This window comes from Bolinopsis microptera, chromosome 3 (genome assembly GCF_026151205.1).
Source record: "Bolinopsis microptera isolate Bmic1 chromosome 3, MBARI_Bmic_1.0, whole genome shotgun sequence".
Lineage (NCBI taxonomy): Eukaryota > Metazoa > Ctenophora > Tentaculata > Lobata > Bolinopsidae > Bolinopsis > Bolinopsis microptera.
In genome coordinates, this window is record NC_087074.1 from 492268 (window position 1) to 506047 (window position 13780).

A 13780-nucleotide genomic window follows, 5' to 3' on the forward strand; every position below is an offset into this window, starting at 1 on the left:
TACAGGGTGGGCCAAAAGTCAGTACCCATACGTTGGCCTTAATAGCTCCGCCGTGTTTTATATTTGAGAGCTGTTGCTTTGCAGATGGCATACTGTACTTACTGGTTCGAGGATTCCGTCGTCAAAATTTGAAAATTCGAATATATTATTAAAATACATACGCACCGCGCATACACTGACTACAGAGTACAGGTTATACATCACAGCGGCTAGGTGGCCTAGTGGTTAGAGGGGGGTGTCATGTCCGTCTATGTCCGCCTATGTCCTGTCCTTTTTGGATTCTATGAGACAACGGACGTGTTTTTTGGGACATTGGCGGACACGGACGGACATTGGCGGACTCGGACGGACATTGGCGGACCCGGACGGACATTGGCGGACTTGGATGGACATTGGTGGACATTAGCAGACATTGGTGGACATTAGCGGACAAACATTTTGAGGACTGAAGAGTACTGAAGAGTACTGAGGAGGATGGCTGAGAAGGATGGCTGAGGAGGATGGCTGAGGAGGATGACTGAGGAGGATGACTGAGGAGGATGACTGAGAGGGAGGAGAAGGATCAGGAAGACCCAGGAGGAGGAGGAGGAGGAGGACCCAGAAGGAAGACCTAGGAGGAGGAGGAGGAGAACTGAGGAGGATGACTGAGGAGGAGGAGGACTCAGGAGGAGGACTGAGAAGGAGGAGGACTGAGGAGGATGGCTGAGGAGGATGGCTGAGGAGGATGACTGAGAGGGAGGAGGAGGAGGAAGAGGAGGAAGAGGACTGAGGAGGAGGAGAAGGAGGACCCAGGAGGAGGAGGACCCAGGAGGAGGAGGACCCAGGAGGAGGACCCAGGAAAAGGCCCCAGGAGGAGGATCAGGAGGAGGACTGGGGAGGAGGAGAACTGTTGAGGAGGACTGAGGACGAGGAGGAAGAGTAGGAGGAGGACTGAGGAGGGGAGGAGGAAGAGGACTGGGGAGGATCAGGAAGACCCAGGAGGAGGAGGACCCAGAAGGAGGAGGAGGACTGAGGAGGACTGAGGAGGAGGACTGACGATGACTGAGAAGGAGGAGGACTGAGGAGTACTGAGGAGGATGGCTGAGGAGGATGGCTGGGGAGGATGGCTGAGGAGGATGACTGAGAGGGAGGAGGAGGAGGACTCAGGAGGAGGACTCAGAAGGAAGAGGAGGAGGACTCAGGAGGAGGACTCAGGAGGAGGACTTAGGAGAAATAAGAAGGAGGACTGAGGAGAACTGAGGAGGAGGAGAAGGAGGGGGACTGGGAGAGGACTGGGGAGGAGGAGGACTGATGAGAAGGATGAGGAGGAGGACCCAGGAGGGGGGTGATGCAACGTCAATTAATGTCAATTAATGTCAATTAATGTCAATTAATGTCAATTTTGCAAAATTTTGGAATACTGACATTAATTGACACGATATTTTTCGACCAGAGATTATGTAGTTCTACCATATTTTTAGCACTTTAGAACGTTTATATCATCAATTTATTCACTACTATCACATATGGAAATGGGAAATGTGAAAAAAATTCAGATCATTACGATAAAACTAAAATAATACGGTTTTCCGAAATTTAATTTTCTTAAATGGGCGTGGCCATCCAAGGGCGTGGTTCTCGACATTATCAGAACTTAAAACCTACATTAAACGAAATGCCTTCATGACATTTATATTTGAATAACGAATCTTAAACAGCTAACATTACTCCTTCATACAAAAAAAGCCGATTCTAGATATTTTACCTGTATAAGAAACCAATAAAATATGGGCGTGGCCGGTAGGGACCGAAGATGGAAGAGTTGGAAGCTGACATTTTTTTGGTGGTCTTTGAACCTAAGGATCAACAGATAAGAACATACTCATAATTATTCAAGGACATTTTGTTTTTTTGAACCGGTCTAACTTACCTAGACGTGAATATCTTGAATATTTATCGAATAATGATAATCTCAAATTTCAAGACAAATTAATGTCAATTAATGTCAATTAATGTCAATTAATGTCAATTAATGTCAATGTCAGTTTGGGGTTTTTATGGAATACTGACATTAATTGACGTTGCATCACCCCCCCCCCCCCCCCCCCCCAGGAGGAGGAGGAGGACTGAGGACCGAGGAGGAAGAGGAGGAGGATGAAGAGGAGGAGGAGGACCCAGGAGGAGGAGGACCCAGGAGGAGGACCCAGGAGGACTGAGGAGGACTGAGGAGGATGGCTGAGGAGGATGACTGAGAGGGTAGAGGAGGAGGAGGAGGAGGAGGAGGAGGACTGAGGAGGACGAGGAGGAGTAGGAGGACTGAGGAGGGGAGGAGGAAGAGGACTGAGGAAGATCAGGAAGACCCAGGGGGAGGAGCTGAGGAGGAAGAGTAGGAGGAGGAAGCATCTAAATGTTATTTCCATTTTTGTCCATTTTTGTCCGTTTTTGTCCGATCTATTTTTTGTCCGTTTTGAAAATATAGGGTACCGAACGGACAAAAAACATGATCCCCCTATAACAGCAAAAATTGAACATTTTATTTAGCAATTTAGGTGTCCATTAATGTCCGCCTATGTCCGTCTATGTCCGCCTATGTCCGCCTATGTCTGTCTATGTCCGCCTATGTCCGCCTATGTCCGCCTATGTCCTGTCCTTTTTGGATTCTATGAGACAAGCGGACATAGACGGACGAGACGTTAGAGCATCCGCCTTCTGCGCAGAAGGTTCAGGGTTCAAATCCCAGTGTCACCTAGTCTAGGGAGTAGCTAAGGATCCATTGGATCTATACGATCTCCTCGGTCGACTCAGCCGAATGATAGGAAACTTAATTGAGGGTTAAATGAGGAGGGGTACCTGTTAAAAGTTCAAGAAACTTCCTAGGATACCCTAGGAAACATAGTACTATTAACTATTAACTATCCTCGCAAGCAACCCTTGCCCGCTGCGTGCGTATTTCTTGTTGTCATGGTAACGGACGAAAGTAAGGAAGGACTGACGACATATCTAAACCGAACTATATTTCTCCAAAATCCCTCTTTTTCTGCAAAATCTTAACCTTCCATTTAACATTTTTGAAAAAATGATGAACGGAAAAAAACTAATTAATTCAATATTTTACCTACTTACTTTCAATATTTTACAATTAGATTGATTAATTGATTTGAAATGACGAGATCTTAGGGAAATGTTAACTCTCGTTCGTTCACAGTAAAGTATATAATAAATATTAGCTAGTCGTCTTGTACACAGGAGGTCTAGAGAAGTTGAGAGATAAAGGTAACCATAACAACCTAATATAAGTATCATGGTAATCAAATGTACAGCTGTCATAATAATATGGGCGCTGTATGGGTGAGATTATAAGGGGGGTGTGAGAGAATGTGGGGGGGGGGGGGTACCCCTAATGTGGGTATAAGTGTCAATTTATAGGTTTATACAGGTTTGTCAAAATAACAATCCTCTTGTCTTGCTGTGTTGTTTAGTTGGCAGAGTTGTTAACTTGTCTTACCTCCATTTATCTTAGAGGTAAATAAAAAATGACATTCCCAAACCGTTCGTGAGGTATGAACAATGATTATACTTAGTTACTACTAGTACTACTATGTACTATACTACTAGTTACTACAGGGTACTGTAATGCTGGTACTGTAATGCTGGTACTGTAATGCTGGTACTGTAATGCTGGTACTGTAATGCTGGTACTGTAATGCTGGTACTGTAATGCTGGTACTGTAATGCTGGTACTGTAATGCTGGTACTGTAATGCTGGTACTGTAATGTTGGTACTGTAATGCTGGTACTGTAATGCTGGTACTGTAATGCTGGTACTGTAATGCTGGTACTGTAATGCTGTAGGTATAAACATACCAGTTAGTGATAATAATAGAGCTAATGTTTTCAGCTGATGTAATATTATTTACCCCCTACATTATACATTTGTACACAGCTGTACAGTTCAATATTATGCTAATCTATATTCGCATTATGCACTGCATAATATCCTACTATTAGTGATATCATTTGCGAATGTAACCTAGTCTAGTACCTACAATAGTTTAATATTACTAGTAGAGATGTACTACACCGGTATAGTAGAGTTAACAAGTTTAACACCGGTAGAGTTTAACACTTAACACCTCAAAATACACAAAGTCATTCTAAATCTAGCAAAAAAGGTCCAACACACACCGTACTAATAACCAGTTCAACATGTACTAATGAGACAGTACAATACTCCAGTGTAGTGTACAGCCACGCCCCTCTACACCAGTTCAACATGTACTAATGAGACACTACAATACTCCAGTGTAGTGTACAGCCACGCCCCTCTACACCAGTTCAACATGTATTAATGAGACAGTACAATACTCCAGTGTAGTGTACAGCCACGCCCCTCTACACCAGTTCAACATGTACTAATGAGACAGTACAATACTCCAGTGTAGTGTACAGCCACGCCCCTCTACACCAGTTCAACATGTACTAATGAGACAGTACAATACTCCAGTGTAGTGTACAGCCACGCCCCTCTACACCAGTTCAACATGTACTAATGAGACAGTACAATACTCCAGTGTAGTGTACAGACACGCCCCTCTACACCAGTTCAACATGTACTAATGAGACAGTACAATACTCCAGTGTAATGTACAGCCACGCCCCTCTACACCAGTTCAACATGTGCTAATGAGACAGTACAATACTCCAGTGTAGTGTACAGTCACGCCCCTCTACACCAGTTCAACATGTACTAATGAGACAGTACAATACTCCAGTGTAGTGTACAGCCACGCCCCTCTACACCAGTTCAACATGTACTAATGAGACAGTACAATACTCCAGTGTAGTGTACAGCCACGCCCCTCTACACCAGTTCAACATGTACTAATGAGACAGTACAATACTCCAGTGTAGTGTACAGTCACGCCCCTCTACACCAGTTCAACATGTACTAATGAGACAGTACAATACTCCAGTGTAGTGTACAGCCACGCCCCTCTACACCAGTTCAACATGTACTAATGAGACAGTACAATACTCCAGTGTAGTGTACAGCCACGCCCCTCTACACCAGTTCAACATGTACTAATGAGACAGTACAATACTCCAGTGTAGTGTACAGCCACGCCCCTCTACACCAGTTCACCATGTACTAATGAGACAGTACAATACTCCAGTGTAGTGTACAGCCACGCCCCTCTACACCAGTTCACCATGTACTAATGAGACAGTACAATACTCCAGTGTAGTGTACAGCCACGCCCCTCTACACCAGTTCAACATGTACTAATGAGACAGTACAATACTCCAGTGTAGTGTACAGTCACGCCCCTCTACACCAGTTCAACATGTACTAATGAGACACTAGTATTGGGACTTTATACAATATTATACATCACACTTTCTATATCTTATATTTACATTACACGTGCCCGGTTCCCAGATTTATCACAATTTTCTGAAAGTGGACCATCTCCGTGTTCTAAATAAATTTCTCCCATAAATTAACGGTTTCACACTATTGGAATATTGAAGATTTACAGTCGTTATGTTTGGCAAATTATATAAAAGATAGTTTTGATTAATCGAATAATACTTGCATAAACTGTCAAAAACAAAAATCGTAGAGTATTCAATCAACTAATCAATATAAACAAGAATAATTGAACAATCTATACGGGTTACACTAGTACTTTCAATATGTTCAGTTCTTACAGCTGAATAACAACACCTTTCTACTATGGTTCCTATAGTTACTAGTAGTTACTACTAGTTACTACAGAGTACAGTTCAGCTATTAACTTGTAATTGTGGATAATTTAACTACAAAATCAAAATATTCAAACAAAGCATCAACAGTTTCTAGTCTTTATCCAACATATGACTTTACAACTAAATAAACTTCAATCTTTAATATAATCCGACCAGTTCATCATCAAAATCAAATCCAAGTACAAAAATAAAAAGGTATGCATCAAAATATGTAAGTTGATCAACAACCGATAATTATCTAAAATTCAATAAACAAAAGGTTTGAGCCTGCATTAAGACCACTCCGACCTTAGCTTTTCAAACAGGTACTCATCTCGAGGTAAGAAGGGTGTGTCTATACTCTGAATCATGTACTCTCCACACATCAGACACTCCTCCGCTATCATCTCATCCAGCTCACACTTTGCACGCCGGTAGGATTCAGTTCTCGTCTGATCTTCGTCCTTCAGATTTAGCAAAACTTTGTAAATTTGAGACACTTCCTCAGCCTTTCTCTTGGAAAGATAACCAGTTATCTCCTTGACAAGACAGGCAGTATGAAACATGTGGCTGCAGGGGAAAACATAAAAGGAGCGTGTAAGCAAGGGAATATCACAGAGGTAGCAACTCTTGGAGGATTCCACCACACAGTTCTTACGTTTCAGATTATCTATGTCATTATGTATTCTCTCAGCACTATCAGTAGCGTCCTTCATGTCATCATTCAACTGGTTGATGTTCTGATTATAGATCTCCAAAGACTTACAGATGGAATCTTTGAAGTCGTCAATGTAAAAGAAGTCGTTGAAGAATGGGAGAATATCCTCTATCTTCAACACCTGTTCAGCTCTGTTGATCACTTCCATTACACGTTTAATATCCTTCTCCTCCTCCACAACATGTCTTGCAATCATCAACCAGAGCTTCTTTATCATCTCCTGTTGTTCAGGGCGACTGTAACTCTGGGCTTCCAACGCTGTTTTCTCCGCTTCGTGGACATTTCCCAGCTTAGTTAGGGCTAGTTTCACTGCTTCCTCATAAAGCCCCATCTTGGTGTAAATGTAACAACATGCTTTCCATTTCCTGTGCTCTGAGCACAGTCTCAGTGCATATTTTCTATCTACATTTGCATCAGTTTTATCTAAAAACTCAAGGAGCAAACCTTCATCGTCTTGCTGAACCACAAGGGATAAGAGAAAGTTGTGGATAGCTTCATCTTTACATTTAGTGCTGAAAACAACGAACTGAAGATACTTCAGAGCCTGTTCCTTCTGATCCAGGGTTTTACAATGGATGAAGGAAGGTAACAGTTGTTTGGGATCAAGATGTCTTCCAAACTGCTCCAACACTTCTACTGTGTTTCGTGGGATGTACTTCATAAGTGTAGGGGTATACTTGTAAAACAGTTCAGGACTCCTCCGTTTCCGCAGGGTATTTAGAGCTGAGGCATACTGTTGATCATGAATGTGATGCATTATTACTTTCTCAATATCTTCCATTAGATCAGCGAAGTATATCATATCAGAGGTGTCGCCATAGCTAGCCATCATCTCCTGGATCACTTTGATAATAGGCTTATTCTTCTTTATGTTCCTGCTAACAAACTCATTGCCAAGAAAGTTCCTTAAGTCAGCCCTAGTAGACTGGACAGTGTCACACTCTTCTTCACTAGATTGTTGTTGCTTCTCCAAACTACTAATTTCGCTTAGATAGAGTTCAACAATCCAAACGACAAGCATGCAGATCTGAGTTGGGCTGTTGGAGTTGTTGATTGAATCCAGTTTTGATCTCAAGAAGTTCATGAGAGCAGGTGTGGTGCTTTCATTGATAAATTTGAGTGCGATCTCCTCAAATGATCTATGTGAAAGTGCATACGTTTGAGCAGCATCATCGTAGTACTTCTGCTCAAAATAATAATCACCTTCCTCGCTAGCAATCTCAAAAAGTTTAGTCTGATCTCCATCAGCGTATTTCTCTGCTTCTTGGAATTTACGAAGCTGCATATACATCCTCCAGACGTTACGATCCTCTTTGTGGATCTTAAATCTGATGATGCTTTGCTTTGCAGAGCAGAAGAATTTACTTTGGTCCATTGGATCGAGAGCAAGAGTATTGTAAGTTCCTCCTGGAGTTCTCAAGGGCTCATAATGAACATGTTTCCAATTTATGAGACTTTTCGCCTCAAAACCATTCTCATACATAAGCAATAAATGAAACTCTGAGACACCAATAGCCACTGGAATACCTTTGTCAGTGAATGGGGTCAGTTTATTTTCTGACAAAACAGTCTCTTCGTCAAAAGAGGCTGAGTCGATATTAATCCTTGAATACTGAATCCCAACGCCTGTCATCCAGACAAGAGAGCGAGGTTGAGGATACTTTATGTACGCCACAGCCATAAGACCCAAAGATTCAATGTTTTCTTTGAACTCAGGCAAACTATTCTCGCCAAAGATAAAACCAAATTTGCATTGTTCATTGGATTTCAGTCTGCCAAAAAACTGATATATTCTTGTAGGAGTAGTGGCAATAACGACGGTCCTCTGTTTCGGATCACCATTTTCATGAAAATAAACGAGACCTGTAATAGCTTCTGGTTTGTCTAAATTGTAAAGTATTTTGGAGTATGCAACAAGTTGTTTATCAGAGGAAGGATTAAGCTTAGTTTCATAAATTGTTCCAAGCGAATTGCCTATGAGAATTTCCTTGGTGTCAATATCAGTTTGCTTGGTTTGACTCCAGGCAACAGAGTCAATCTTTACAGATAACTTCATTTGTTTCGAGCATGGCCATAAGGTTTGCTTACCATAGAAGCCGTAAAAAAGTTCCCCAGAAGTCATAGAAACGAGCAAATGTTTACCAGTTGGATCCAGAAAAATGTTATGAAATTTATCACCAACAGGTCTAGGAATATCTAAGACATCATCCAGCTCGGTAGCTTGTGTGTAGAATCTCTTCATTTTGTTGCTCAATAGCCCCACAACTAGTATCCTATTAGCAGTGGCTAACTTTATTATGGCTGCTGTTTCTTTAACATAAGTGTCCTCCTTCTCAAAGATTGGCCGCTTGTCAATAGAATCTACTGGCTCCTTCAAATTGATGACAGATGTGTTGAAAGAACTTTCCCTGTTGCTGCCTCGGCTGCCAGACTCATAACTCCGCTCATCTTCTTGGTACTCATTCCACAGCCCGGCCATGAACCTGAATATTAATTATTAAACTGAAGTACTATACGGGTGTGTTACACTTAACACATTTTACAGCTTCAGGTATTTAATACATATTATGACGAAGGAAATTAAAGTTACGGAATTATTTCCAGTAGGATTCAAATCTTGAATTGCTAAAAAAGGAAACGTCAAACTGTAGGAATCGGTACACAAATTTAACAAAGCATAATAAAACAAAATATATCATTCACACAAAGAAGTAAATCAAATCAAATAAAATCAATAATAAAACTGAAGTACTATACGGGGCGGGGCGGCTGGGCATAACTTACTGTTTCATTAATTAGAATTAGTCATTTTTGAAACCATTAAGATCCTTAAAATATGGTCTACAGTTGCCGCAGTCACTGCAGTTGACGTACGCTTCCTTCTACCATAAATGTATCGAAAGATCCACTATAAAGTTAATAAACCTGCTTCAAATAACCACACACCTAAAATAAGAGTTTGATGTAAAAACTTATAAAACAGTTGAAATATTATCCCATTAAGTCAAACATCAATCAAAAATAAAATCAAAAAAGCATTTAAAGTGTTAATTGAGAGGATGCTAGGACAATGCTGCACTTGTTGTGCTGCCGATGGAAGTTAAGGAGGGTGACTTGATCATGAAGCCTGCTGATGATGATTTAACAGCAGTATCGAATAGTTTATGTATGAACCTCCGAGCACCCTGCCTATACTTGTATCTAGACATCAGCTCGTGGACAGTTATATAGTTTCTAAAATCTGAAAATAGCTGTTTCTTAGTTTTAGCCAGGTCTTCAAGTTCAGCACTGTAGGCACTTGCCCGCAGAGTTGATGAGAGACATGTAATGAGGTTCAGCAGCTGAGTCACGTCTTTGTCCTCAGGCTTCTCTACGCTGAGTTCAGGGAAAGCAGGTCGTCTGAAGTCGACCTCTATAGTGAAGAATTTCTGGATATCATTAGAGATACAGAGACCAATCTTTTCGCCAGGTTGGGTTTCTTTACTGTCAAATGCGTGAGGGTTACCAGCAGATTGGATAAGAAAGTTGAGCTGTGTTTCCCCTAAACTTCGGTTCTTTGAGTGTGTCTTGTGTCTAGGTGGCTGCAATGTGGAACTCCTCTGACGATTTCCAACAATCTCTGGCAGACCAGGACCTGCAGGTGAGAATGCGCTGTTCATTTTCTTGTTATTTGGCTGACAAATGCTGAAGTGATGAACAAAATCCCTTCTACTGGCAGTGAATTTAAACTGTTCGATAGCTGCACACCCGCTCTCAGTTTTACATATCAAGTTTAATACATAGACACATGTCCCCCTAACACTAAGATTGTCGTGCGAATCAGACAAGTTGAAGATTTTACCGACAAATTCAAATTGTGAAATTTTAGCAAAACCATAACATGATGCACCAATATGACCAATCGCCCAGGCAGCTGCTTTAATATCTAAAATATCCGAGCTCTTCAACATTTTATCAAGCTCAGTAAAGACACCTTCATCTTGGAGCCTCTTTATTCCAGTATCAAACTGAGACAGCTCTCCGTATAAATGAACTGGAGTGTAACAGTACTCCGGAAACTTTAATTCGTTAGACCGGAAAGTAGGGTCACCACGTTTGAATCCTGTAAGAGCTTCAAGCAATGTCGTCTCCACTTTCCTCACATACTCTAAACATTTATAACGTTTCCACTTTTCCATTTCAGTGTCAACAAAACCCAGCTCAGACAACTGTTGAAAGCCCCTAGGAATGGAAAGGAACCTCAGGACTAGCTCATATCCTTTGTCGCCGAGATGTATCAATGCAGGAAACATGTTGAACAAATGCTCCAAACACTCTTGATCCTGACAAGCTTCTGTTAGAACAGTTAGTGCTTCTTCAACAATCTCCTCGGCATCTGAGGTGTTGTAAGCATACAGCTGACTTACAAGCATAGGTAGGATGAACTTTTCAAAGTTCTGATAACCGGTTCTGATAAGAGTCCTGAGGAATTTGATAGCAAATACGCGGATAGTCACAGATCCACGGTGGAGAATTGTGCTAAAGATAGCATCAGTAATGTTCTCTTTACCGTACAGCAAACTGACCAGAACACACTTCATTATTGTGTCCTTGTCAGGTGACTTTTCAAACAACTCAATGTACGTTTCGAAGATATTCGAGTTCTTTAGATATTTATTTCCTTCCACATCAGAGTATAGTGTACCTATCATAAAGAAATAATCACTTACTAAAGATGAACGAAGGCTAGATGCAGAAAATATGCCAGATCCTACTTTGGATTTTTTCAGTTCAACAGTCATATTACTCAAAAATTCTGGAATTAAATTCTTCAATTCCTCGATCCCTGAACAACCAATCTCTAAAAGCAAGTTCATCAGAGTAACTCCAACTCCTGTATAGATGGAACTATTACCAAGACCAGTAGTGTCATCGTAGTAATGCACCATTGTCAGGATATACCGGCTGGAAAAAGGCTCCATTACTTTCTTTAGAAATCTTTGACAAGTTTCATCGATCTGTTGAGTTCGGAAGAATCCTAACTCCAACACAGAAGCAATTATTTTCCAGTCCCATTGAAAAGGATCTTCCTCTGCAAAGACTTTAGTGTTTTCAATAAACCGGATGTGTTGTCTCTCCTCGTGCTCATCTCGTTCTTGATGTCTGAACTGATAGCTAGGGTAGTAACCTTTCTTGAACTTCAAAACCCTCTCTCTTATCAATGTAAGTTGATAGCTCAATAATGTGAATGGACCCTGAGCTTGGCGTTGTCTATGATTTAGAAGCTTTGTTATGCATTGAGAACTCTCAACTCCAAACCCTTTGTGAACAGCAACTGCTTCAACTAGCAGTGGTTGGATGTGGGCTATGTGTTGCTCTGAAATAAGATCAAACTTGTTGATCAGGTGAAGCAGCTCCCCGACCAAAATCGCAGCAAGAATTGCCTCTTCTTTTTCTCCATTGATAGCAACATGGGTAACAGAGTCAAGTTTGGGATCTACAGAAAGAAACAGAGCTAAGAGTGTGGCATGATATATCTCGACTAGATTTGGTCGTTCAATGTGGTGAGGAGGTAAGATCTCCTCAGCTTCTCCAACAACCCAGTCTTCTGTGATTACCCAATCTGGGTTTTGTTGCCAATCGATGATGGAACTGAGTGCTTTCTCAAATGATTCCAAGTTAGAGGGTAGTTTGAGGTTGAGCATGTCGTAGATACAGTTGACTACAGTCCTCTGGATTTTAGGAAATGGTCGGGTAAGTGCGCTCATCATCTCCTTAAAGACCACCTGTATTGTGTACAAACCGGGCCAAGTACGACAAAGCGAAAGAATTGCATTTTTACAACCATTTAGCCATATTTCACGTTCTTCAACGTAATCACATTCCTTCTTATTCTCCATCTTCTTCTCGAACAAGATGAAATAGGGGTCAGACAGAGATGCAACAAGGAAACCAACATCATTTCGCAAATGAACGAAGTTTCTAGTGGTGACATTGTTAAACAGATACATGAAGACTTGACAGAGGACTTCAGTTTCCTGATACTCCCCTCCCATAGCAATGGCTTCCAAGAGACATTTAATACCTCCACTTTCTATGAAGGAGCTTGGTTGAGATAATGCATAACATGATAAAATAGCAGTAGCACACTTTTTGTAGTTTTCATTGGTAGTCGTCCTAACCAGTGACAATAAACAAAATAAGATAGCTTTAGGAAGTTTCCCATACTTAGCAAGGTTGTAGATAAACTTCAGAGCTTCGACCCCCTCCAAAGCCTCATTTCCATCTTTTCCACCTCCAGTATCAATCGCCCGAACGAGAAATAGGTCAATATTCAATTTTTGAACATGTTCGTGAGTGATATTGGGCAGGCTAAGCGTAAAACATCGAAAAGTGTTGGCTCTGATTTTGGGTACTTGAGAAGTGAGCTGGGTGGCCAACTTTTCAAAGACCACATGAGGATCAACCTGTTCAAACACCTTGTCGCCATAAGTCTTGATGATTCTTACGAAGTCGGTTTGTAGACATGACACAGAGGAGTCCGGAGCGTTCGAGTCTGCGATCTGATCTAGAATCTTATGAAGATCAGACAGCTCAACCATAGTACCGCTGACGAAGTGATATGTTAGTACTGTTTATTACAGAGATAAAAAGTATGAGTGATCCAAAAGTCTGAGTACAAAAGTAACTCTACAGATAGCAGGTTCCATAGCAACCGACACTTTCGTTATTCATTGAAATATATCCACTTTTGTTTCCATATTTAGCCAGAAAATAATCGAGCATTATGACAGAACCATAAAACTTCTACTTCAAAAAATGTTGTCACAGAAATGAATTATCTTGCGCCATTTAGGAATTATTTACAAAGTAAGTTTAGGTCAGACTTTTGGATAACCCTGTGTACTGTATAGTATGCTATGCCACTAAAACTTTTTTGAAATACAATTCACATACAGTAAAACCCCAATTTACTGTGCCCCGATTTACCGCAAAACCTGATTTATCGCAGCCATCTCCTTTCCCCAAATAAAGCTTACCATGCATAATGTAAACAATCAAAACCCTGATTTACCGCAAACCCTGATTCACTGCGGATGTTTCTTTTCCCCCAAACTCGGGGTCTTACTGTACTACACTTCCCTCAGTGACCATTATTATACAGAGCTATCATGGAGGAATGACACTAGAACAAGCATTTAAAAACCCCGGCCCTACTTACGTTGTATATGAAAGACCCCAAAGTAATTTAATCTATTCAAAAAGGGAATCTGTAAAGGTATTTTTGAAAATTATAGTAGTCGAGGCAGTGACACAAAATAAGTAACAAAATAAAAATATATCATTAAACAATAA

The 13780-nt window shown here is 41.1% G+C and overlaps 2 protein-coding genes across 2 annotated transcripts; both read right to left on the minus strand.

Annotated features, from left to right (window-relative positions):
* Positions 1 to 5582: 5582 nt before the first annotated feature.
* On the minus strand, positions 5583 to 8924 carry LOC134813107 (vacuolar protein sorting-associated protein 18 homolog). Its single transcript, XM_063820787.1, has one exon. The coding sequence runs from the start codon at positions 8922 to 8924 to the stop codon at positions 6021 to 6023; it is 2904 nt and encodes a 967-aa protein (XP_063676857.1). The 3' UTR covers positions 5583 to 6020.
* A 167-nt stretch (positions 8925 to 9091) lies between these two features.
* Positions 9092 to 13046, minus strand: LOC134813105 (rapamycin-insensitive companion of mTOR-like). The gene has a single exon (XM_063820786.1). The coding sequence runs from the start codon at positions 13024 to 13026 to the stop codon at positions 9508 to 9510; it is 3519 nt and encodes a 1172-aa protein (XP_063676856.1). The 5' UTR covers positions 13027 to 13046; the 3' UTR covers positions 9092 to 9507.
* Positions 13047 to 13780: the final 734 nt, after the last annotated feature.